The sequence below is a fragment of the Merops nubicus genome, unplaced genomic scaffold, assembly GCF_000691845.1.
Source record: "Merops nubicus isolate BGI_N331 unplaced genomic scaffold, ASM69184v1 scaffold8296, whole genome shotgun sequence".
Taxonomy (NCBI): Eukaryota; Metazoa; Chordata; class Aves; order Coraciiformes; family Meropidae; genus Merops; species Merops nubicus.
Window position 1 is genome coordinate 1 of NW_008615584.1, and position 23106 is coordinate 23106.

General features: G+C 46.5%; 1 protein-coding gene across 1 annotated transcript in view; it reads left to right on the forward strand.

The window, feature by feature from the left end:
• Window positions 1-3: 3 nt before the first annotated feature.
• The window catches only part of LOC103775118 (unconventional myosin-VIIa), a gene marked incomplete at its 5' end in the record, with an annotated part of 28069 nt that continues 4966 nt past the window's right edge, over window positions 4-23106 (forward strand). The window contains 23 exons of the mRNA XM_008942561.1: window positions 4-84; window positions 256-363; window positions 946-1155; window positions 1705-1908; window positions 2263-2439; window positions 4208-4297; window positions 5548-5675; window positions 7043-7169; window positions 10979-11098; window positions 11819-11992; window positions 13207-13434; window positions 14789-14959; window positions 15961-16078; window positions 16361-16487; window positions 16595-16764; window positions 16866-17056; window positions 17610-17734; window positions 18559-18716; window positions 19770-19923; window positions 20038-20193; window positions 20635-20740; window positions 21811-21924; window positions 22491-22578. Coding sequence (XP_008940809.1) covers window positions 4-84; window positions 256-363; window positions 946-1155; window positions 1705-1908; window positions 2263-2439; window positions 4208-4297; window positions 5548-5675; window positions 7043-7169; window positions 10979-11098; window positions 11819-11992; window positions 13207-13434; window positions 14789-14959; window positions 15961-16078; window positions 16361-16487; window positions 16595-16764; window positions 16866-17056; window positions 17610-17734; window positions 18559-18716; window positions 19770-19923; window positions 20038-20193; window positions 20635-20740; window positions 21811-21924; window positions 22491-22578 — 3325 coding nt within the window. The remainder of the gene's footprint in view (window positions 85-255; window positions 364-945; window positions 1156-1704; window positions 1909-2262; window positions 2440-4207; window positions 4298-5547; window positions 5676-7042; window positions 7170-10978; window positions 11099-11818; window positions 11993-13206; window positions 13435-14788; window positions 14960-15960; window positions 16079-16360; window positions 16488-16594; window positions 16765-16865; window positions 17057-17609; window positions 17735-18558; window positions 18717-19769; window positions 19924-20037; window positions 20194-20634; window positions 20741-21810; window positions 21925-22490; window positions 22579-23106) is intronic.

Below are 23106 nucleotides of genomic sequence, written 5' to 3' on the forward strand. Positions count from 1 at the left end.
CACCGCCTCTGGGCCGTGCTCACCGTCCAGGCCTACGCCCGGGGCATGATCGCCCGCCGGCTCTACAGGCGCCTCCGCGGGGAGGTAAGTCCCGGGGAGGAGAGAGAGGGGGGTCCCGGGGGATCGAGGCGGGGACCGGGCAAAGAGGCGTGCTCCTGCCGCGCGCGCCCGCGGGATCGGTTCTCCGAGAGAGGAGGAGGGTTGCAAAATGGAATAGGTGCCTGCTCAGGAGGCTCTTGGTGTTTGTTCCCCCAGTATCATCGACGCCTGGAAGCGGAGAAACTCCGGCTGGCCGAAGAGGAGCGGCTCCGAAAGGAGATGAGTGCCAAGAAAGCCAAAGAGGAAGCAGAAAAGAAGCACCAAGTACGCAGAGACTCATCTCTTCTCAGGGCTCTGTCTCTCTTTTCCGTGGACTGGTTCTGCTCTTTTGAGGGGGAATGCCAAAAATATTTGAAAAAAAATATTTGATTTGGGGGAATCCCAAATCGAAGGGATTTCTGCCCTGCTTGAGCAGTTTGTGTTTAATGCGCTGAAGAACTCTGGGTTCTAACTAGTTTGAAGCTGCTCTGGAATTTCTGATCTGCTGAGATTAGTGTTATTATTCACTCACTTTTGCTCTCATATAAAGGCTCAAGGAGGATCTGGGACACTGTGTGTGTGCACATATGTGGTTGTTGTATAAAAGGAAAAAAATGAGGTCAGTGAGATCTTTGAGTGTGGACTCACCTCCTGAAAGAGGCACTAAGGAAGGAGAAAATGCTCTTCCTTTGCCCTTCTGCAGATAGGAAGCTAAAAAAATAAACATGTCACTGATTTACTCCAAATCACATGGCTGGTGTAGTGCCTTGAACATGGGCAGTCTGTCTTTCTAAATCCAGCCCTTGCAGAACTGGGTGGCAGCTCTTTGGAGGGAGCAGCTCAGTCATTGTCCTCATCCTCTTCCAGGTACGCCTGGCCCAGCTGGCACGGGAAGATGCAGAGAGAGAAGTAAAGGAGAAGGAAGAGGCACGGCGGAAGAAAGAGCTCTTGGAAAAAATGGAGAAGGCTCGCAATGAGCCAGTGAATGACTCAGAAATGGTGGACAAAATGTTCGGGTTCCTGGGGACAACCTCCTCCCTGCCTGGCCAGGAAGGACAGGCGCCCAATGGCTTTGAGGTACTGGAGACGTACATGAGCCTGGCTATCACATAAAAGGCTTTAGCAGCACATTAATGAATCAGAGAGTACAGCAGTACAGAAGTGGGTCTCTGAAGGCTTCCTTCAAGACCAGGCTCTTCTGTGTGTCCCCAGGGCATTGGCATTCTGTGGCTGGAGGCAGCCCAGCAGTCTGCAGGTGTCCTCTGGGGATACTGCATGGAGAGGAGCAGTATCACTATAAGACCACTGAGAACCCGTGGTCTTTGCAGTCTTTTCCTTCATTGTTCATCACAGCTTGTGACATTTAGCTCTTGGCTACCCTTTCCCCAATGCTAGGAGCAGAGCCGTGCTTGTTGCTTCTCCTGCTGCTCTGGCAGCATTCCTGGGCACAGGCATGTCCTTCAGGACTTGAGCTTTGCATGGTTCCAGAGTTATATTTTGTGGTTTTCCCTCCAGCTGGCTTTTCCTTTGGGGTGGAAATCAGACAAACAGAAAAGTCAGGCCCAAGGGGAAAGGGTAGTTCAGTACCCAAAGCCATGCTGAGTGCCTGTCATCCTTCCCCACCAGGATCTTGAGCGAGCCCAGAAGGAGCTGGAGGAAGAGGACCTGGATGCAGCATTGCCTCTCCCTGAGGAAGAGGAGGAGGATCTCTCAGAGTACAAATTTGCCAAGTTTGCCGCCACGTATTTCCAGGGCACGACGACACACACCTACATCCGCCGGCCTCTGAAGCAGCCTCTCTTGTACCATGAAGATGAAGGAGACCAGCTGGTGAGCCAGGGGATGAAAACACTCAAGCAGGGCAGGGGGGGTTGGCGCAAGCCTGGGGATCCCTTCAGGGCTGCCCAGGGAGGTGGTGGAGTCATCATCCCTGGAGGTTTCAAAAAATGAGTAGATGTAGCACTTGAGGCTATGGTGCAGTGGTAAGGGGAATGTTGGGATGGTGGTTGGACTTGCTCATCCTGGAGGTCCTTTCCAACCATAGTGACTCTCTGATTCTAAGTGTCTTATCTCCTGCAGATGCACAGAGAGACCACAGGGTAGATCCTGATGGACTCAGTGGACTTGGCCACCCCCTCCACTGCCTGGTGTGAGCTAATGGAGTTAATCTCTCCTTTCAAATAGGCAGCACTTGCTGTATGGATCACTGTCCTCCGTTTCATGGGAGATCTCCCTGAGCCAAAATATCATACAGCCATGAGTGATGGTGGTGAGAAGATACCAGTGATGACAAAAATCTATGAGACTCTTGGGAAAAAGACCTATAAGAAAGAACTGCAGGCTCTGCAGGGAGAAGGAGAGGTAACTGCTTGGGCTGTAAAAGGGATGCTGTTGTGAGGTGTTGGATCTTTAAATGTTTTGGAAAAAAAGGACTTGTGGGGTTTGCTGCAGGCCATCAGATTGTCAACTTCATTTGCAGTTATGCTACAAAGGGAGAATTGCCCATGTGTCGTGTGTTGATCCTGTCCCTTCTTCTTCACAGCAGTAACTGAATGTCCCCCAGCTGGAAGGTGCCCTAATGTCTCTTGTGGGCCTTTGATCTTTCTCCTCTTTTTAGGACAGAAGTACATGGGGAGACTGTGATGTCCTGTGTCATCAGTCTCTCATCTGGGGATTTCTTTTTGATTCACCCTGGGTCAGAAGAGACTAAATTAAAAATGTGTCCTTAATCTTGGAGCAGAAAGAGTTACGTGGGGATTAAGCTGTGGAAATCAAAAAAAAAAAAAAAAAAAAACAACCCTGTTGCATCCTCTGTGCACTCTGAGATGTCACTGGAGGACTTCATCTTAGGACCCCTCCCAGATAAGACATTGCTCAGGATAGCAATGACATGCTTTCATCCTTGGCAAATGCTTCTTTCAACAGGACAAGATAATATCTGGTACTTGGATTTTCTAGGTGGCACCATTATGTTTTCAAGAAGTTTTCTGTAGTAGCATCTGGACAACCTGTGTCACAAACCTGTGACATTTGCAGATGTAAATGAACAAATTTCCTAGTTTTTAGAGACAATGATAGCATTCAGTGCTTTCAGTGAATTACCCTGAAGGAGCATAGCCTCATCTGGATTGTAATTCTGTAAAAACATACACCAAGAATCACCTGTCATTCCTTCTACCTATCGTTTCTTGCTTGTTTATTACAAAAAGGCTTGTTGTGGCCAACTGAGACATGGGGTAGTACAGAAGAGAAGGGAAATTTAAGCTTTCATTTTTGTCTGTGGTTACGTCTGCTCTGCAGAGTGCACAACAGTGCAGAGAGACATCTGAGCTGCCCCTAAGTGTGATGCTATGCAAGTGCAGGTTTATGGTATCAACTTGGCTTTATAATGGATATAAAACATCACAGCTGCAATACTCAAAATGTTGATCTGATGTCAAATCACCTGACCAGAGAGGTTGTGGTGTCTCCTTCTCTGGAGACTTTCAAAAACCACCTGGATGCAATCCTGGGCAACCTGCTTTAGGTGACCCTGCTGGAGCAGGGGGGTTGGAGAGATGATCTCCAGAGGTCCCTTCCAACCCCTGCCATGCTGGGATTCTGTGAAAATCACAGTCTTTTCAAAGTTGTTTAAATGGTTAACTGGGTCCAAAAGCAAAGTCCAGAAGCTGGCTAACAGTGATGAAACCACACTGGGTAACTACCTGTCCATGCATCCCTGGCTAGATGAGTTTCAGCTCTCAAACCTTCTGCACAAATGGCTCACCTCAGAGTACTGTAGCTCATCTCATTAGTGGTGTAGGAAGAGACCTGAATGGCATACAGTAGAACTGGGTGGACCTGGCTTGCCTTGTAGACAACCATTTATTCAGCGTAACTTTTATCGGACATCTCCAATATGCAGTTCTGACCTGCGGGAGGCTCATGGCTCAGGGAGCATCTACAAAATTCAGAGCCAGTCCTGGTTTATTGGGGGGGCACAGGAATATTGTTCCTACCAACCCCTGAAAGATCTCACTCTCTGCCCAGGATTAACTGTCTTTTGCAGGAGGTCGAGGGAGGCAGGGAGAAATGTCCTGGGCAGGGCTTTGTGTCTCACCACGTTGCATCCACGCCTCTTGCTTTTCAGAGTACTCCCCTCGACGGGCACAAGAAGAACAGTGTGCGGCACAAGCTGGTCTCCTTGACCCTCAAGAAGAAATCCAAGCTGACGGAGGAGGTGAGGGGAGACGCTTGGCCGCCTGGCAGCACAAGTGCCCTTGGATTGTCCGCAGCCCTCTCTGACTCTCTTCTGCTTTTCCCTAGACAACATAGAACCAGCCCTCCTCTGGGTTTGGCGCTACCTGTCTCTCTGCCTGAAAGATTTAAGGAGTGTTTAAGGGGAAAGGTTGGCTTCCCGTGTCTCCTTGAGTCATTCCGCGCCTCGCGCCGGCCTCTCCTCGGCTCCCGCTCTCCATCCAGCCAGCACCTTCCCTCCCCTCTCTCTCAGCCCTCCGTCCAGCTGCCGATACCTCTCACCGCTCGGTGATGGTCTGAATATTGTCCCTGCTTGTAGCTTCCTGCCCTCCACCCTGCTGTGGGGAGCAGAGGTGGGGTCTCCAACCACACTCACCCATCCTCTGCTCCCCTCCAGTGCCAGAGGCAAAACTCTCCACGGGAGCAGTTAGCCTAAGCTAAGGCCTTTTGAAAATCCATCTCAAAAGAGTGAGAAGCAATAATTTAATTTTTTTTTGTGAGGGTTGGGGGATGAAAGCATTGCAAAGATGTGGATTTGGTCCTCTTTCACACTGCCATGTCCACTTCCAGAGCAGGCACCTTCTCATCTAGCTATAGCTGCTTGAGAGCATGAAGATTGCTCTCTGAGATAGTCACCTTCCTTCCCTTTAGGGTCGTTGGGGAGAAACAGGACCCAACCCAGCTTCCCCTACTGTGGCTCTGAATGCATTCTAGAAACAGCTGTCTTCCTCCAGTGGCTCTAAACGGAGACTGGGTTGACTAGCTGAGACAGAGAGCCGGCAGGCAGACAAATGCCATCCCAGTTCTCACAGAGAGCACCAGGCTCATGTGCTTGGGGCTGCATCATTAGCATGGGGAGCAGGTCCATTTTGTCAGCATCTTAATGAGTTTTTTTCATATGACTGAGTTAAAGGTTATTCAAAAGGTCCTTGGTGGCCCTCTCCCATCTGTAGGGTTATCTCAGATGGAAGGGTGCCATTGTGGAAACCCTGGGCAAAGACCAAGCAGGTGGGAGCATGGCTAGACAGGACCACTTTCAGCTTCACCTGTATGTGATTAAAGCCAAGAAAGTCACACCCTCCCATCACTGATAAAGCTCCAGACTGAAGAACTTCTGAGACTCCTCCTGGCTGGTGGAGGAGTCCTCCTGGGAAAGCACCACACATTTGGGGTGGGACTGGGGGGACATAGTAACTAGCTGTACTGAAAAAGAGCAATGTGTCTGGTTGGCAGGTGACCAAGAGACTTCATGATGGTGAGTCCACACTCCAGGGTAACAGCATGCTTGAAGACCGACCCACCTCCAACCTGGAGAAACTCCATTTCATTATTGGTAATGGCATCCTCAGGCCAGCCTTAAGGTTAGAAAGCAAAACAAAGGCATAAACATACCATTCTTGTCGTTCTTTCTTCCTTGAGCTACTCTTGCCCAAATTATTTCACTGTTTTGTGCAGCTTTACAAAGCTTTCCTGTAATTTTTTCTGGTTGCATTGTATAACATGGGCTGGGTCATGTTTGATCTTAAAGGTCTTTTCCAACCTACATGATTCTATGAATCTGTGTTCCTTCCTGTCTGTATCAGGCCTAGTGGAAAGACCAAGCAGAGGCACTCAAACGCTTCTGAAAGTGCTGGTAGCTACTGGATTCTTTTTTTAATAGTCACTCTATTTTTTCGCTACCCTTTGTTTTCTGTTTAGCTATTTAGATCCCTTTTGTTTGTGTGAAAGTATTTAATGGCATGCTAATGAAAAATGCAAACTCATTTCAGTTGCTAAATTAAGCATTTAAAAAATGGAAAGTGCCTAACTAAGGCAAATGGTACATCTTTGGTTTAGTCCATTTATGCATATTTGTGTTTATGACATGTATGTCCCTCTTCTTGTAGCATCATGCTCTTTTCACTCACACTCCAGGAACAGAGTGAGCATCCTCCTTTGATGACCAGCTTCTCTAATTTTTCATTTGTTTTCCCAGTTCCCCATGAAACCCTTAGCCTTCCTTTTCTGCACAAAGTCTGCTCTGAAAGCAGACCTGGTAGAATCCCGTGGGCTGTCCCACAGGGTTTGTCAGTGTAGCAGGTTGGTTAACACTGTTGTTGCCTCCCATGTAGATAAGACCATACTGTTATCCCTTGTTTTGCACATAGAGAACTAAGGTTAGTTAGAAGTGGACATTAAATCCCAAATTGAGATACCTGCCAATGTACCTGTTTGGTTGTAGGAGCTGAACAAACTTTGACCTCCACTGGAGCTGATAGTTCCCAGCAGAGCAAAGTCAGGGGTCTCAAGAGGAATAGCCAGCAAATTAATATTCCCAGCTGATGACCCTCTATGAAAATTAGTTTAGGAGACCCTCTTGGTATTACTGGAAAGTGTTTGTAAGAAGCCAGAATAGACTCCATCATCCAGAGCTGACATTGAGTCCCCTTGAACCTTGAGACTCCCTTTTATTTCCCTCCTTCTATAAGCAGTGTCAGTCAGCTGTGGGATATCTCAGCTGAAGCACAGGGGAGACTCTGGACATTACAGCACTGGTGGTGGATGGCATTTTAGAGACATTGCAATGGCCAGGGTGACCATCATTAGGGCAGTTAAATTAATAGTCTTCTGATTCTAGGATGAACTTTTACCTATCACTCACATGCAGATGGGGACTGTCTCTATCTCTGTTAATTTGGAAAAACACAACCTCGTTAACTCTAAAGGTTATTTTTCATTCCTGTTGCAGGGATGAAATCTATTGTCAAATCTGCAAGCAGCTGACCCAGAACCCCTCCAAAAGCAGCCACGCCAGGGGCTGGATCCTAATGTCCCTCTGCGTGGGATGTTTTGCTCCTTCTGAGAAGTTTGTGAAGGTAAATTGTAGATTACATTTGGTTCATGAATTATCTGCCAATCCATTTTCCTTTCCATCCACGAGACTAGCTTTTCTCTTGGGTTTTGCAGTAGAGGGAGTCCTGCTCTTTGTCTTTGTGAGGAATGAAAATGATATAAAGTTCCTAAGAGAAGTGTGTGTGATGCCAAGTTCAGCGTTGAAAGTGCATCAGATGAATCACTCCTGGGAAGTGAATCGCTCTTTCCTGTGACTCTCAAGGGAGACAGCCAGTTCAGAGGATGCCTCCTGTACTGTGGATGTGTGAAGATGTGATTACGTGTCTTCTAGCAAGAAAGTTGATTGTGGGAGGCTGCAGGTGGAGTTTGCACACCCAGAATAGCCCACACTTCTCCCCTCTCTCTCACATGCAAAGGTCTATCCATTCATTCAAGCCTCTACTGGCTTTGGCAGGAAGACCTCAGGCATGTACTCTAATAGAATTTACTGCACAGCTAATTATAAATGTAACTTAATATTTAAAAAAAATTGCAAGTAGAGAGGGAACGGCTTAATTTCCCTGCAAGTATATTTGTGTCGTTGCTCTCTGCATGCTGCAGCATGCCCCACCATTTGTAATACTGAGAACATCCAACTCTGAACAATCACATGGGAGGTGATGTGTAATGTTTCTTCAGAAGCTCTGTGGATCTGCAGGACTGAAGTCAGTGGGAGATGCTAAGCAGCTGGCACTTTTGAAAATCGGGTTGTTCATAAAGATATTCTTTTTTTCTGGGCAGTTTTGTTACCCAGATTTGAAATGTCTGCCTTCAAATGAGTTACGCATCTACAGTCTAACTAATACCCACTGGACTGCTCAAGTTAATCCCATGCTTAAGAGTTAGGCTGGCTCAGGGCAAAGGGCTCAGCACTGTGTCTTTGTATTGACATAATATAAGACCTCCTTTGCCCCTATCAGGTCTTTGAATGTTGGAGCCCAGACCCGCTCCCAAGCCTGCTGGAGATAAAGATGTTCCATTAATTTCGGTAGATACCAGATCAGGTACTTAGTCCTCAGCACTGAAAGAGCTGAAGCCAAGAATAAAAATCCCTCCTTCATCCCTAGGCCTTGCCAGTATGAAATTTAATGAAGCAGATAAATTACTGGCAAAGTAGCAGAAAATTAAATTATGTCTGGAAATGAGATCTGAGGAAGTATGCCACAGGAGGTTGCGTGGATTTAAGTCTTTAATAGCAGAAAATTATTTTAGGTGAGTGAAGCACTTCTCAGAAATAATTTATGGGTAGCTCTGGAAACTCAGAGTTTTGTGTTGGAAGAGACCTTTAACTGTCATCCAGTCCAACCCCCCTGCAGTGAGCAGGGACATCTGCAACTAGAGCAGGTTGCTCAGAGCCCCGGCCAACCTCCCCTGGAATGGTTCCAGGGATGGGGCAGTGACCACCTCTTGGGGAAACCTGTTCCGTGTTTCACATGTACCTCTGCCTAAAGTTATGGTCCATGCTGAAACACCTGCCAATATTCCCAACAGCTGTGGGAAGGGTTTATACTAACTCTGCCCTTATTCATCACCCTTTTGTACCTCCAGCTGTTGGAGATGACAGCTGTGGTGGCTGAAGCTCCTTGAGTGCAAACACCACTTGCAGCAGCACACATTGTGGTTCCCTTTCAAGGTCCCAAGTCTTGCAAACAGCAGGAACTAGGCAGTGGCTTGGGCAATGCCTCAGAGCTCCTCTGAAGCCACTGTTGTTATCTGTGAGGACATCACAGACTCTTTCCAGCTTAAATGTTTTGAGATAAAGCATTCTCAAGATGAAATGTTAATTCTGCCCCAGAACCACTTATATTCCCATTGTAACTCACTTCTTTGTTTTGTGAAAGGCAGAGAAATATTCGAAGTTTGTTGGAGTTCAGTGAACTCTCCTGTTTTGAAGCTGCATTAACCCAGGCCACCAAGTCCAGTCTGTAATAGGTTGAGAGGCAAACTCCATATCAGTACTCTCAGACTCTTAATCTATTAGTACCATGTTTTCAGGTGTTAGTAGTCAGCCTGAAATCTGATTTACTATGAATTCACTGACTGACTTTAACCATGCAATAGCTACCATTGAAGATAGGATAGCCACATGTGACCTATCAGCCAGTTAGCTGGATGACACTTTGTTAACCTCATGTCTTTTAGAATTGATGCAACTTCTCATTCAGCAGTCATCAGCCACCATTTTAGTAGAAGGAAAAGCATAAAATCATAGAATCATAGAACTGTTTAGGATGGAAAAGACCTTTAAGATCAAGTCCCACCATTAACCTAGCTCTACCAAGTCCACTGCTAAACCATGTCCCAGAGCACCATATCTACACGTCCAGGGATGGTAATTCAACCACTTCCCTGGGCAGCCTGTTCCAGTGCTAGACAACCCTTTCAGTGAAAAAAATTTTTCCTAATATGATATAAGCATATAAAGGTAAATATCTCTTAGCACTGGGGTCAAGACGCATTACCACACCTGTCCTACCTTTCTTTCAACTAGTAATGGACTTTGGTGGGAAGATTCAATCACAAGGAAGGAGAAATACAAAAAAAATACATAATTACATAGTTCATTATGTAGTTCATTACCCAGGGCATGTAGTGATAGGACAAGGGGTAATGGTTTTAAACTGAAAAAGTGTAGATCTAGATCAGATGTAAGGAAGTTCTTCACTATGAAGTTGGTGAGGAACTGGAACAAGTTACCCTGAGAAGCTGTGGTTGCTCCATGCCTGGAAGTGTTCAAGGTCAGTCTGGATGGTGCTTTGAGCAACCTGGTCTAGCTGGAGGTGTCTCTGCCCATGGCAGGAGTATTGGAACCAGATGACCTTTAAGGTCCCTTCCAACCTAAACCAGTCTTTCTATGACTATTAACAGTAGAATTCAAACTAGGGTTTTTTGCAGCATGACCTGCTAGCAATCATTTGCAACAGCTCCCATCCATCTAACCTGGCTGTATTTCCTCATTACTTCAGAGCATCTCTATAAGTGATGAATGACAGAGGTATCTGTCTCTCTAGACATGTTATTTATGTGCTGACAGTGTTGTAGAGCAGTCTCTGTTACTGAATGAACAGCTATGTCTTATTATTCAGAGAGCTCTTTGTCTAGGAAGTCTCTGAAAAAAATATGATTTTCAGAACTATTAGTCTTAACTATATTTTTGGCCAAGATATTTATGTAATATTTTTAAGTGTATTATCTTTAATATTGTGGAAGTCACTGTATTTAACTTTCTCAACAGAAACATCATTGTATTTTTAACATAAGGTGAAATGCTTCAAATTCTGGTTTAGGATCTTCTAAAATGTGACCAAAGAAATATGTGTTTAATGTCATTCTGAAAGATCTTTCATGCTGGCAGCAAAATGTTCTGAGTGGCATTTGCTTACAATTCCCCTGCATCATGACTTCTATGTCTTTTTCATTCCCTCCCATCTTCTTAGCCAACGCTCAATAATGTTTTATAATACATCTTCAAAATACAGAGCTAGAAGCAATAACAGGAACAGAAAAGCTGTTGCACTAGCTTCAAACAAAGCTCTGTCTAGGCTGGTATCTCATCTCCACTGGGGCCAGGAATGCACAGTTTAAGAGCAAGGCAAGGGTGCAGAGTACCCTACACACTCCTTCAGCTTCCAGCAATGTGATGTAGGAACATCCTCAGCCTGAGCAGCCTGAGCAGTATTGTTGCCATTAGTCCCAGAGGGCTTTTCTCCAATCAGATGTTGATTTTTGACCTTTGCAAATGCGTGGCCTCTAGAGCTGGTGGTCTAACCGAAGTGTTCCCTGCTGCCAACAGTATTTAAGGAACTTTATCAACGGAGGCCCCCCGGGTTATGCTCCCTATTGTGAAGAGAGGCTGAGGCGGACGTTTGCCAATGGGACAAGGACACAGCCACCCAGCTGGCTGGAGCTGCAGGTAGGAGCCCCTTCATCCCCTCCCCAGGCAGCTGGGGCTTGGATAGTGCCTTTCGCTATCATGGGAACCACGTCTCTACCGCAACAGAAAGTAGAATGAGAAAATGCCTGTTTATCTCAAAAGTGTTCAGGTATTTCCAAGATATTGCATTCCTTGTGCATCCTGGATTTCCTCCAGAGGATGTTGAAGATCAATCCCTTTGGCTACATCAGTACTTGTAAATTAAATGTGCTCAGGAGTGCTCTCAGGCACTGAGGCCAGCTGGCATGGAGCAAGCCTCCATGTATGCTAGGAAACTTGCTTCCAGATGGAGGTGGCTGCAGGCAAACTGCTGAGAATGGTCCCTGGGACCTGTTTGGGGATAGTCATAGCTGGAACAGGCATAGTTTGTGCAATAATTGCTCATTTTCTATGCTGGTTTCCTAGCATAGAGAGCTGTGCTTCAGTGCCCAGGAGCATTCCCAGGCATCTTTGCATTTACTGGATGAGGCACTGAATGTGTTAAATAAAAAATCTGGGACTTCCAAGTGCTTCCAGTGGCTGACTGTGCATTATCCTGTAGAGAAGCAGTATCTTAGGGCAGTATTGACAAGCAGTCAGTCAATGGGATCAGGGATTAGAAGATGATAGTTACCACAGTGGGGTGAAAGAGTGCGTAGGTGAAGTCTCAATGGGCTTAAAACACACATGTCTTTATAAAGGTTGTCTTTAATCCATTAGGCAACCAAGTCTAAGAAACCAATCATGCTGCCTGTGACATTTATGGATGGGACAACAAAAACCCTGCTGACCGACTCTGCGACAACTGCTAAAGAGCTCTGTAACTCTTTGGCTGACAAAATCAGCCTGAAGGACCGATTTGGCTTTTCACTTTACATTGCACTGTTTGACAAGGTATGTCTCAAATTATGTTCCTGGCTAGCTTTATGCAAGAAGCAGGAGGTTCTCCTTGCTGCCACAGATCTTCCAGAGGGCAGAAGACTGTGCTCTGAGAAATGGCCAGCCCTGAGGCCAGGAAGGAACATTCCTACACTGTAAGTGCCAGCATGATTTTCACCGTAAGAGTAGTTCAATGCTGAGGCAGAGTTGTCGACACACTGTGACATCTCCCTTCTTGGAGATACTCAGAATTTAACAGAAGGATTGGAGCAACTTGACCAAAGATGGATCTTCTATGACCAGTGGGCTAGGCTAGAAAGCTCCAGAAATGCCTTTCCACCTAAATTATTCTGTGACGCTGTGCTCTTACTCTCAGTCAAGCTAATCTGAGGTGAATTTACAAGAAAACAGCCTGGATTTTTATGCAAGGGAACAACTACATTTAATTGGAAAGCCAATGGTTGAAATTAAGCTTAAAGAATTAGCTAAAATCCAGACTGCCATACCTGTGTTGGCATTTACATCCATTTATTTAACCTTAAAATGTACCTTTTTCAGAAATTCTGTAAAAATAAAGGTGGGCATAAATAAGAAGGGAAAAACTTGGGTAAAATTTCATCAGATGAGACAACAGCTGCAGGCCAATGAAACAGAACTATTCCTATGGCTGCTGTGTAAGAGGATGAAGTATATTCCCACCTCCAGATGTTGGCATCTTTGGCTGTGGGTGGAGAAGAAAATGGTTTATACTCCATCCTCTTGGTCTTTTTTGAGGAGACACTCATCCAGAGATGTTCACTCTGAGGAGATACAGTGCTTGAGAGCTTCATGCCAGACCACAGCGAGAAGACAGAGGTGATAAAATTTCTGTTACAGGGCAGGCTTTTTATTCTGGGTTGGTTTGATGCTCAGCATGGTTGGATCCAAGCCCATGAGTTGTGCTTCAAAGCACAATATGAATAAATAATACTTTGTAATGGGACTGTTGGCTTTGCTAATTCACATTGATGATCTCCTTTAATTCTGGGTGGGAAACTGGGGCTCAAACCAAAATGGCTCACCCAGGTATGCTGTAGCCCTCTTCAGTCTTGGCTGGCTGGTAGAGATAGATACCTTGATTTATTTGGATTATAAAGGAAAGCTGGATGAGTGACTCCAAGAGAGGTACCTCTGCCTAGAAGGTTAACGTTTGGTAGGGTGAGTGCCACGTTTCCCTCTGCCCTGAGTAGGTCTCCTCGCTGGGGAGTGGCAATGACCACGTGATGGATGCTGTGTCCCAGTGTGAGCAGTATGCCAAAGAGCAAGGAGCGCAGGAGCGCAACGCGCCGTGGCGGCTCTTCTTCAGGAAGGAGATCTTCACTCCTTGGCACAACCCAAGCGAGGACAACGTGGCCACCAACCTCATTTACCAGCAGATCGTGCGAGGGGTGAAGTTTGGGGAGTACCGCTGTGACAAGGTACGTGACCTCAGCAGCTACCAGGCTGGTCCGACAAGGATTCCCAACAAGATGAAATAGGTTTCACCAAAGGGGATGAGAAATTCCTCCCTGAATTCCTCCAAAGTTCTTCCCTGAGCACCTGCTAGCTTGGGGGTTAGTGTATTCACCTGGGAAGAAGTAGCTACAGAAATCAAATCCTCTTAGCTGGGACAGACCAGACACTCTCACGTGCTGCATGAGCACTCTCTGCTGGTGAATTTTGGATAGGAGAGTGAATGGACACTTCATCCATCAGCCTCATTTTGGAGGGCCACAGGTAGTTTGTGACTAGATGAGCAGACCAGAAGTACATAGTAGGATCCTGTTTGGCGGATCCTATTAAGCCTTTAGACACGAGAGATGCTTTTCAGGAGATCCAGACCTCTGCCATGCAATACAAACCAAATAATGCTGCCGTATGCTGAAGGAACATTGGCAGCAGAAAGCCTATGCCTCTGGCATCTCTGGGAGCTTACAGAATTATACCAGTTGTCACTGAAATGAGCATCTCAGGAAACATCAGAATCTCTGAAAATATCCATCACTTTTTTTTCCCCTTGTGTTTAAAACCATTCAGGTATCAAATTGAAGATATCTCTCTCCCAACACCTAATTATTCTCCTGTGGTCCATGGAGTACAGTCACCTTAGGAACTAAATCATGTTTTCCCATCTATATTGCATTATCTGCAGCTCTTTTATGCTATCAGAAGTCCCAACCTTTCTTCCTCCCCTTCTCTTGCTCCCGGTCTCCTTGTGCTATTATCGTCATCTCAGTAGCTCTGTTGTTTTACCCCAAAGTGCTTGGACTGTAACTGCACCAAAGGACAATTTCCAGTTCTACACTATGCACAGGGGCTTCAGCTTCTGGGCTTCTCAAACATGAGAACTGGTGGATATGTGCAGTTCTCAATCATTAGACTCTGGCTACCATAGCAAAATGACCCACTGCTGACTGCAGGCATCGGAAGCAGACTGAACTGGAAGGAAAGACTGGGACAAAAATATTAATGCTCAGTACAGAGTTGCATGGTGCTGGTCACTGGACATGTTAAGGCTTAATCACAGCTTTTAGTGGTCAGTCTCCTGAACTTAAGATGTGCAAAAAGCACTGGTGAAGTTCTGCTTAAAGGAAGCATCCCCACACCACTCTGAAGCAGTGCTGCATCCAGCCTCCACAAAGCACTCTGAAGCAGTGCTGCATCCAGCCTCCACAAAGCACTCTGAAGCAGTGCTGCATCCAGCCTCCACAAATTGCTGCTTGAGTGATGGAGGATGGATATGGAGGTGGTGGCCTGGTAACAACATTAACTTGCCTTGTTCGATTCCCATAGGAAGAAGATCTGGCAGAATTGGCCTCCCAGCAGTACTACGTGGACTATGGGTCAGAGATGGTGCTGGAAAGGCTGCTAAACCTAATTCCATCCTACATCCCAGACAGAGAGATCACAGCTTCAAAAACAGTGGAAAAATGGGCTCAGCTCATTATAGCTGCACATAAAAAGGTGGGGACAGTAGATCAGCTGGCCAGGACCAAGGCTTCAGTAGCTTCATGTGCCTTTTAAACATATGTCAGACATCATAGCTCAGCTCTTAGCCTGGTCCAAAGCTAGATCAAAGAGAAAGGGCAAGTTTTGTACCAACCATATTCAGCTTTACCACTGATTTTGAGTCAAGATCTGGCAGAAGAAGACAACCTGCATAGATTGACTATGAAAAACAAAATGCCACCTCTGGGGTCTCGTTACTGTTACACAGGATTGGGGTGTTATTGGTTGTGTTAGAGTGGAGCTCCACATCTCCAGGCAATGTCAGGACCTTATTGTGCGAGGCGTTGTATAAAACCTCCCTGACTTCCTTTAGAACATTTGTAAGACCCTCCCACAGTGACACCTTCCATAACTCATTACCCATAACTCATGACCAGTCATAAGGTTTGGTCATCCAGGCATAAGAATTCACATTCACTTAACAGCAGGAGCCAGCTTCAGATGAACATGGAAACGTCTCCGTGTGTGTTAGGAGTCTCACCTCCCATTACTGTCAGTGGAAGCAATGCAATTCAGCTGGACCTTGCAGGTCCTCCATGAGCCTGTCAACTACATACAGAAGTGTCAGGTGTCTGAGGATGTCCTAAACAAAGCTAGGCACCTGTACTTAAGGACTGTTGAGTGTCCGTTTCCAGCTGAAGGATTGTCAAGACAAAAGGTAGACATCTACCTTAGGGAAACCCAAAGTTAGCTGAGAAGAATCCCACCCATACTGGTCACTCTAGATGCTTGTCTAGCCTACTCAAAGTCAAATTATTCCCTAAACTGGGAACCAAAGGCCAGGACTTTGTCCAAATTATCTCTTGTTCCTGTAGGACTTTGGCCCTTAGATGCATTTAGACCTCGATCAATGTTAGTTCAAGATCTTCAGGTGACAGGACTTGGTTTTGTTTGCACTTTTCTTGGATATCACTGGGTTTATGCTTCATGTTGTTTGTGGTTTGCTTTGTCTGTAGGGAATTTATACTCAGAAGAGGGCAGACCCAAAAAAAGTCAAGGAAGAGGTAGTGGATTTTGCACGTTTCAAGTGGCCTTTGCTGTTCTCTCGGTTTTACGAAGCCTTCAAATTCTCAGGTGAGTCAGTAGAGGTCATCCCCAAGATGCTCCAAAGCAAAAGGAGGGAGAGATAGGGACTCCAGAGACAAGAATACTTAATGGACCGCCTAGCTGGTCTTTTCTGGATATGTTATTTTGTGGTGCATCCTGATTAGCAATGGCTCAAGCTATGAGTCTGCCACTATTTCTCTTCCTAAAACTACCACTGAGTTTTTTGATCATTGCATCCTCCCTTGAAACACACTTTTCCTGTGTTAAAGACTCTTCATGAACCGATGGCGTGTCTTGTCTTCACTCCAGGGCCAAGCCTGCCCAAAAATGATGTGATTGTAGCCGTCAACTGGACAGGAGTGTACTTTGTGGATGAACAGGAGCAGGTTCTCTTAGAGCTCTCTTTCCCAGAGATCACGGCTGTGTCAAGCAGCAGGTAAGGAGGAGCAGACTCATCTCACCAGAAACTAGTCTTTGCCCAGGCTTTGCCTCTTTGATGCCTTTAAGTTCCTTGTTTGTGTCTCCTATAACAATGCATCCCAGGGGGGGAAAGCTGCAAGGGCAGAGTTTTACCTTGGCCACCATTAAAGGTGATGAATACACCTTCACCTCCAACAATGCAGAGGATATCCGAGACCTGGTAGTGACCTTCCTTGAAGGACTAAGGAAAAGGTCCAAGTATGTGGTCACTCTCCAAGACAACCCAAACCCTGGTAAGTAAATGGCCCAGCCCAAAGGTAAACATATAGATAGATAATTACTCCCAAGGGATTTGGAAATTAAAAAATCAAACTTATGGTTGTTTTTCCTGCAGTGGGAGAAGAATCTGGGTTCCTCAGCTTCCTCAAAGGAGATCTCATTGTTCTGGACCAGGACACAGGAGAACATGTGATGAACTCAGGGTGGGCTAACGGGTTCAATGAACGGACCAAGCAGAGAGGGGATTTCCCAACCGATGCGGTCTACGTCTTGCCTACAGTCACCATGCCTCCACTGGAGATCGTGGTAAGCTCTCCTACAGAATGGTGCAACTTGGTGCAAAGCTTGAAGAGGTCAAAGCCTTCCTAGATAGCTTAGCTCTGACCAGTGTCTCCCTGATAAGGTGGAAACCAAAGTGTCTGAAAGAGGTATCAAATTGTTCAAGGCTGAAGTGATCTCAGCCTTTCTTCTGTTGTTGTTACTTTGAACATCACTGGCTTGTGACTTGGAATATCCATGGATTGTGCTAAATCCCTTCAGCTGACCTGATTCCTTGAAGGTGCATTTGGGGTTGGAGGGAGCATCTACATTCATGTGTGGAGCTGTAGGACTCAAAGCATGTTATCTTCATTAGGAAATGGTTCACACTATGGAAACATCTGTTATTCCTTGCATTCGTGACTGTGAATTGTACAGAGAGATGACAGTTGCACAGTTCTTACTAATAACTGGAATTCATGGGTTATTCTTATTCACTCACTGTTCTTCTTCTCCCATTGTACCTGCTTCCTCTCTCTAAATACACCAGATACATATTATATCAAATGCACCAGGTGACAGAGACCTTTTCATCCCACAGGCACTGGTCACGATGACCCCTGACCAACGACAAGATGTTATCAGAACCTCTCAGCTGGCGATCTCAGACAGTGAAGAGAGGGTAAAGCCATACACCTTGGAGGAATTCTCCTATGATTATTTTAGGTAATTTTTTTTTAAACCATCCTCAAAAATGATAGGAGTAGGAATCCATCTCCAGGTAGCTTGGGAATCAGGAAATTTTTGGCCATTGAGAAGGACTCTGAATATCCCCTTGTGTGACTTTGTACAACTGCAGCCTCTAGTTTAGGTCATGGCATTTGAGCTGTAGGTTTTCCGCAGACAAGGTTTCATGAACCATTTCTCCAGGCTGGAGAAGTTTAGTGTTATATGGGAGGCTGTGCTTAGTGGGCTGAAATTCCTTTCGTCTGGTCCCATACACAAGCTCAAAACAAACAGGCAGCAGCTGAATTAGGTGTGGGCATTTTCGCCTCCATGCCAAAGATCTAAATGTGTACCACTGCTGAATGCAGCTGACCAGACTGATCCCAAAACTCCCACTCCTATTTAGATGGGCTGGCAGTCCAAAAAGGCAGACCAGATCCTCTGGGTTGTCTTCACCTTGGAAGGCTTGTTCTGCTAGGCAATATTTTTTCAGTGTTGCTGTACACTGTTGCTGTTCGGTGACTGTACAATGTCATCATCCTTCTTCCTGTTGTTAGAAGTTTTTTGGGGTGGAGAAGGTTGTTTTGGTGTCCGTACTTGTATAGGGTCATTAAGGGACTTTTCAGAGCCCTAGGAAAGTACAACTGTTTATCTTTGGGGAAAACTGGAGCTGAATACTTGCTAAACTGTGAGGTCCCATTTGACATAAGAGTTCATTAGCCAGGTGCTGTGAGGAAACTTCCCAGGTGAAGCACTGGCTGCAGTCTGTCCCTTTTATCCCTGTAACCTCTCCGCCTTTCCTCTTGCTTTTCCTTTTCCACCAGGCCACCTCCCAAGCACACCCTCAGCAGGGTCATGATCACCAAGAGCCGTGGGAAGGACAAGCTGTGGTGTTACACCAGGGAGCCTATCAAGCAGCCATTGCTGAAGAAGATCCTGGGCAGTGAGGAGCTGTCCCAGGAAGCCTGCATGGCCTTCATTGATATCCTTCCATTGCCTGGAGGATACGTGGTCAACAGGTCTGACAGGCAAAGGGCTAAGCAGGCTGTTTAGGGCTACAAGCAAAGCTCATGGAAAGGTCTGTGGTTCCTTTTAAGGTCTTGGAGAAGGGTCTGATCCTGAAGTCTGTACTCATGCATCCTTGAGGTCTGAGTACACATAATAGATGGGGGCTGGGGGATAATTATTGAGTTCTCCTGGTCCACACCGTGGTTAACTCACTGGCTGTGTTCTGGCTTGCTTCAGCTGTGTCTCCCCAAAATGCATCTGCTGTGGAAGGCTATAGACCTAATCAGTGTGGATGTAAACAAGTCCATGTGGCCTTGAGAACAAGTTTTGATGCCTGAGCACCCCTTCCTTGGCAGGATATACACAGCATGGAAGCAGTAAGCTGAGTGCAGGTGGAAATCAAATCTCTTTAAGTAGCCTTCACTTTTTGGTGAGGCTGTGCTCAACGATACAAACTTCATTTGAACAGGTCTGGTGGTATAAAATTGTTACTGATTAATAATTACACTATTGGTGCTACTACAGTTTTCCTCTTATTAGCAAATAACAGGAGGAAGAATGAGAAGAACTGGCAAGAAAGACATTTGCAATTTTATCCTTTTCCTCTTGCTGTGTCACATGTTAATTCAGAAAACCGTGGCCCGTTCTCAAGCAGAAGAGTTGAAATGGGGCTTGATGGTGAAAGTCATCATTTGGTTTATGTCACTGCAGCTTCACTGGTGTCTGGCACTAGCTGAAAATCTGGTCTTTTACAGTGGTACCTGTACGTGTGACCAGGTAACACATGGCTTTCTTAGGTCTAGATATCCTGACCCCAAAACAATTATTTCAACCTGGGAGGGTGCATGCTAAAGGGAGAGAGCTTGCTGGACATCTCCTAAAGTAATTTAAAGCCTTTGCCATACACTGGCTCCCCTCCACGAAATTGCAGCCACTTCTATAATCATATCTAAGATGTCTTTAATCACATCATCAACAGAAGGGCCTCCCCAAACACCCCTGGTACCTGATCCTTGACTCCTCCTACCAGTTCTGAAGTATATGGGTGACTACCCATCCAAAAGGACCCGCTCGGTTAACGAGCTGACAGACCAAATATTTGAAGGTGCCTTGAAAGCTGAACCCCTGAAGGATGAAATCTACTGCCAGACCCTCAAGCAGCTCACGGACAACCACATCAAGTAAGACTTGTTCGTCCCACTTGGTCCAAATGCACTTGCCTGTGCTGGGCAAAGCAGATCTGAGGCGTCCATGCCATGAGTGATTATTTTCCTCCCGTGTCTCTCCTTCCATAGGTACAGTGAAGAGAAAGGCTGGGAGCTGCTGTGGTTGTGTACAGGCCTTTTCCCTCCAAGTAATATCCTCCTGCCCCATGTCCAGAGGTTCCTGCAGTCCCGGAAACATCACCCCTTGGCAGCAGACTGCATCCAGAGACTCCAGAAAGCCCTGAGGTACAGCACCAAAAGACATCCTAGTCCTGACTGTGGCACAGGATCCAAATATGCGTGAGAAAACATGAGTAGGAGATGTTTTGGTGGCTGGGGGGACAGTGATAGTTCACAGCCTCTCTCTGTGGTTGACCAACATGAATGGAAGGTACATTGGGTGGAAGATGTTACTGATAAACTGGGCGGGGTGGGGAAATAGAAATTAATTGCCAGCTTAGTCCAGGTCCAATGAAGTGGACTTTGTGCAGGTCCACTTAAGTCAACTACAGCCCAAGCAAAGACACATTCCCCATTACAGTTTTTATTTCTTCTTTTTAGGAGGAGAAAGCCCTAATTAAGAAAGTAGCTGAAGTTACTAAAAAAAAGAATAGGTGTTACGATGGAAGATTTAAACAGAGGATTCTGGGTTTGATTTTGTGGCACTTGCCACCTCCTGTTTTGCAGGAATGGATCCAGGAAGTACCCACCCCATCTGGTAGAAGTGGAAGCCATTCAACACAAAACCACCCAAATTTTCCACAAGGTGTACTTCCCTGATGACACTGATGAGGTAAACGGGGGAGAAGGAAATTATTTTCTGCCAGGATGGCTGTCAGTTTTCTTACTCAAATCCAAGAGTCTAATACAGGTTCTGATTCAGCAAAGCACAGCCTTTCCAGAAGACTCTGGACCAAAGCAGTGTAAGGAAAACCCACCCCTATCTACCCTGACCAGCTCAGGAGTTTGACTCAGGAGCTGAGTAATTCCCTTCTTCAAGACATGAGTTATTTGCTGACATCCACTGGAGGCTTTATAGTATGACTCCAGCAAGAGGGAATTTGGGGGGATTCATCTCCATCCAGTCTCTGAGTGGTTCACAAGCATTGGCCATCCATTATTTACATCCCAGACAGACAGGTATTGTCCACCCAGCTGTACCCAGCAGGGTACCATGATGAGTCTCCCTAGGGACTGGGCAGGGAGCTGGCTCTGGCAGTGCTGGCAAGTAGGCAAAGCAAATTATTCCTTCTGACCTGAGATGACAGAACTTCTGATACCTGCACTCAGGAGCCTCTCATTAAGCATCTCACATGCTAATAAGGCAGCTAGTAAAGCTGATGCCAGAGCAGATATGCATGCCCTTGCAGATACTGCTGTCTCATGCTGCTGGTTAGTCTTTCTGTGAGGCTGGCATCTCTCCCTCCCCTCATGCCCCTGGGCACAACTAAACTCCTGCATGCCCAAGTGGGTTTATTTGTAATGCAGCTGCACACCCATGGAAGGAAAAGGATGATTCCTCTCCAGTAACTCTGTGTGCCTTTGTTGATCTCTAATGGAGAGCTGAGAGAATTTGGTCTCTCTCTGCCCTCCCTAAACAAGTAGCTTTGAGAGCTAGCTGTAGATCAGAAGAATCTCTTGCCTTGCCTGGATAAGCCAGATAGAGCATCATGAAGCAGTGGTGCACCAATCACATGGCTGAGCTTTTGCAGATGTTCTTTCCCATGCTCAGAGCTACAATGTCACTGATTTCCTTAGCGGTGGGTACCTAAATCCCCTTGTGCATCTGAGCCTAGAGTTCCTCAGGGAGCATAAAATGTAAACCTTGAGGTAGCAGTGGTGAGGATCATCTTCTCTTTGTAGGCATTTGAGGTGGAATCCAGCACAAAAGCCAAGGACTTCTGCCAGAACATCTCCAACAGGCTGCTCCTAAAGTCCTCTGAGGGCTTCAGCCTCTTCGTCAAGATCTCTGACAAGGTGAGTGACCCACTCAGAGGCTGGGGTAGCCCCGAGACCCTCAGAGTGACCCACCTGCCCATGGGTCATTGGTGTAGCCAGATGCATTTCTCTACAAGCAGTGTGGTGTTTCTAAGTCAGCCACAACCTCCTGCAGGTGAGATTTGCAGTCCCACAGCCCTGGTTTACAGCAACCATCCCAAAGGGCTTAAAAAAAAAGCCAGGCAAAGCTCTTTGAGCCTGTTGCTGGGGTCAGGTTTCTAAGAAAGGACTAAGTAAGAAAAACGTGCAGCTTAGAGCTGCCTCAGGCAACTGGGAGAAATCTGTGGAGATAGTCATGGTGAGGGGAAGGAAATTAATTGCTCTGGTGGAACAGGGTGCTCCAGTAAGGAGTAATGGGTGAAATCAGAGCCAGAGCCTGCAGCAAAGTGCTGGAGGTGGCTTTCTCACTTCAGCAGTTTGTAACACATCAGTGAGACCAGGACAAAGCAGTGAGTAACAACTACAGAAGATGGGGCAATGGCCAACCCTGCCCGTGGCCTCTTGCCACTGACTCAGCCTTTATAACCATGTGCTGTGTCCCCCAGGTCATCAGTGTGCCTGAGGGAGATTTCTTCTTTGACTTTGTGAGACACCTGACCGACTGGATAAAGAAAGCAAGACCTGCAAAAGATGGTAACGGTGACCTTTTGCCACTGTGGGTCACAGAAAGTCCTCCTAGAGCCCTCAGCCCTTTAAAACCAGATTGACTATGTAGTCTGCCCCATCTGCTGGGCAACACTACTGTGGGTGAGCTGTCTGCACCAGCCCTGAGGACACCACCTGGGAGATCATCTGTCCAGGAGCAGCAAGATCTCTGCTCCAGGGTTAGACCTGGCCCCTACGAGGAGCTTCTGCTGGTGGGCAGCTCTCCAGGGCCTGCCTGTGGGAATGCTCCAGTGGTGGGATTCATCTCACCTCACTGTCCACATATACAGTGGATCTGGCTGCAGCTCTGCTGAATGTAAGAGTGACTGCAAGACACAGGTGCCTCCAGGGTGCAACTCCCCTGTCCTGCATTGGGCGTGGAATCATAGAATTTGTTTTGTTGGAAGAGAGCTTTAAGATTGTGGAGTCCAACCATTCCCCCAGCACTGCCAGGTCCCCACTGACCCGTGTCCTTCAGCATCACATCTCCACGGCTTGGAAACCCCTCCAGGGATG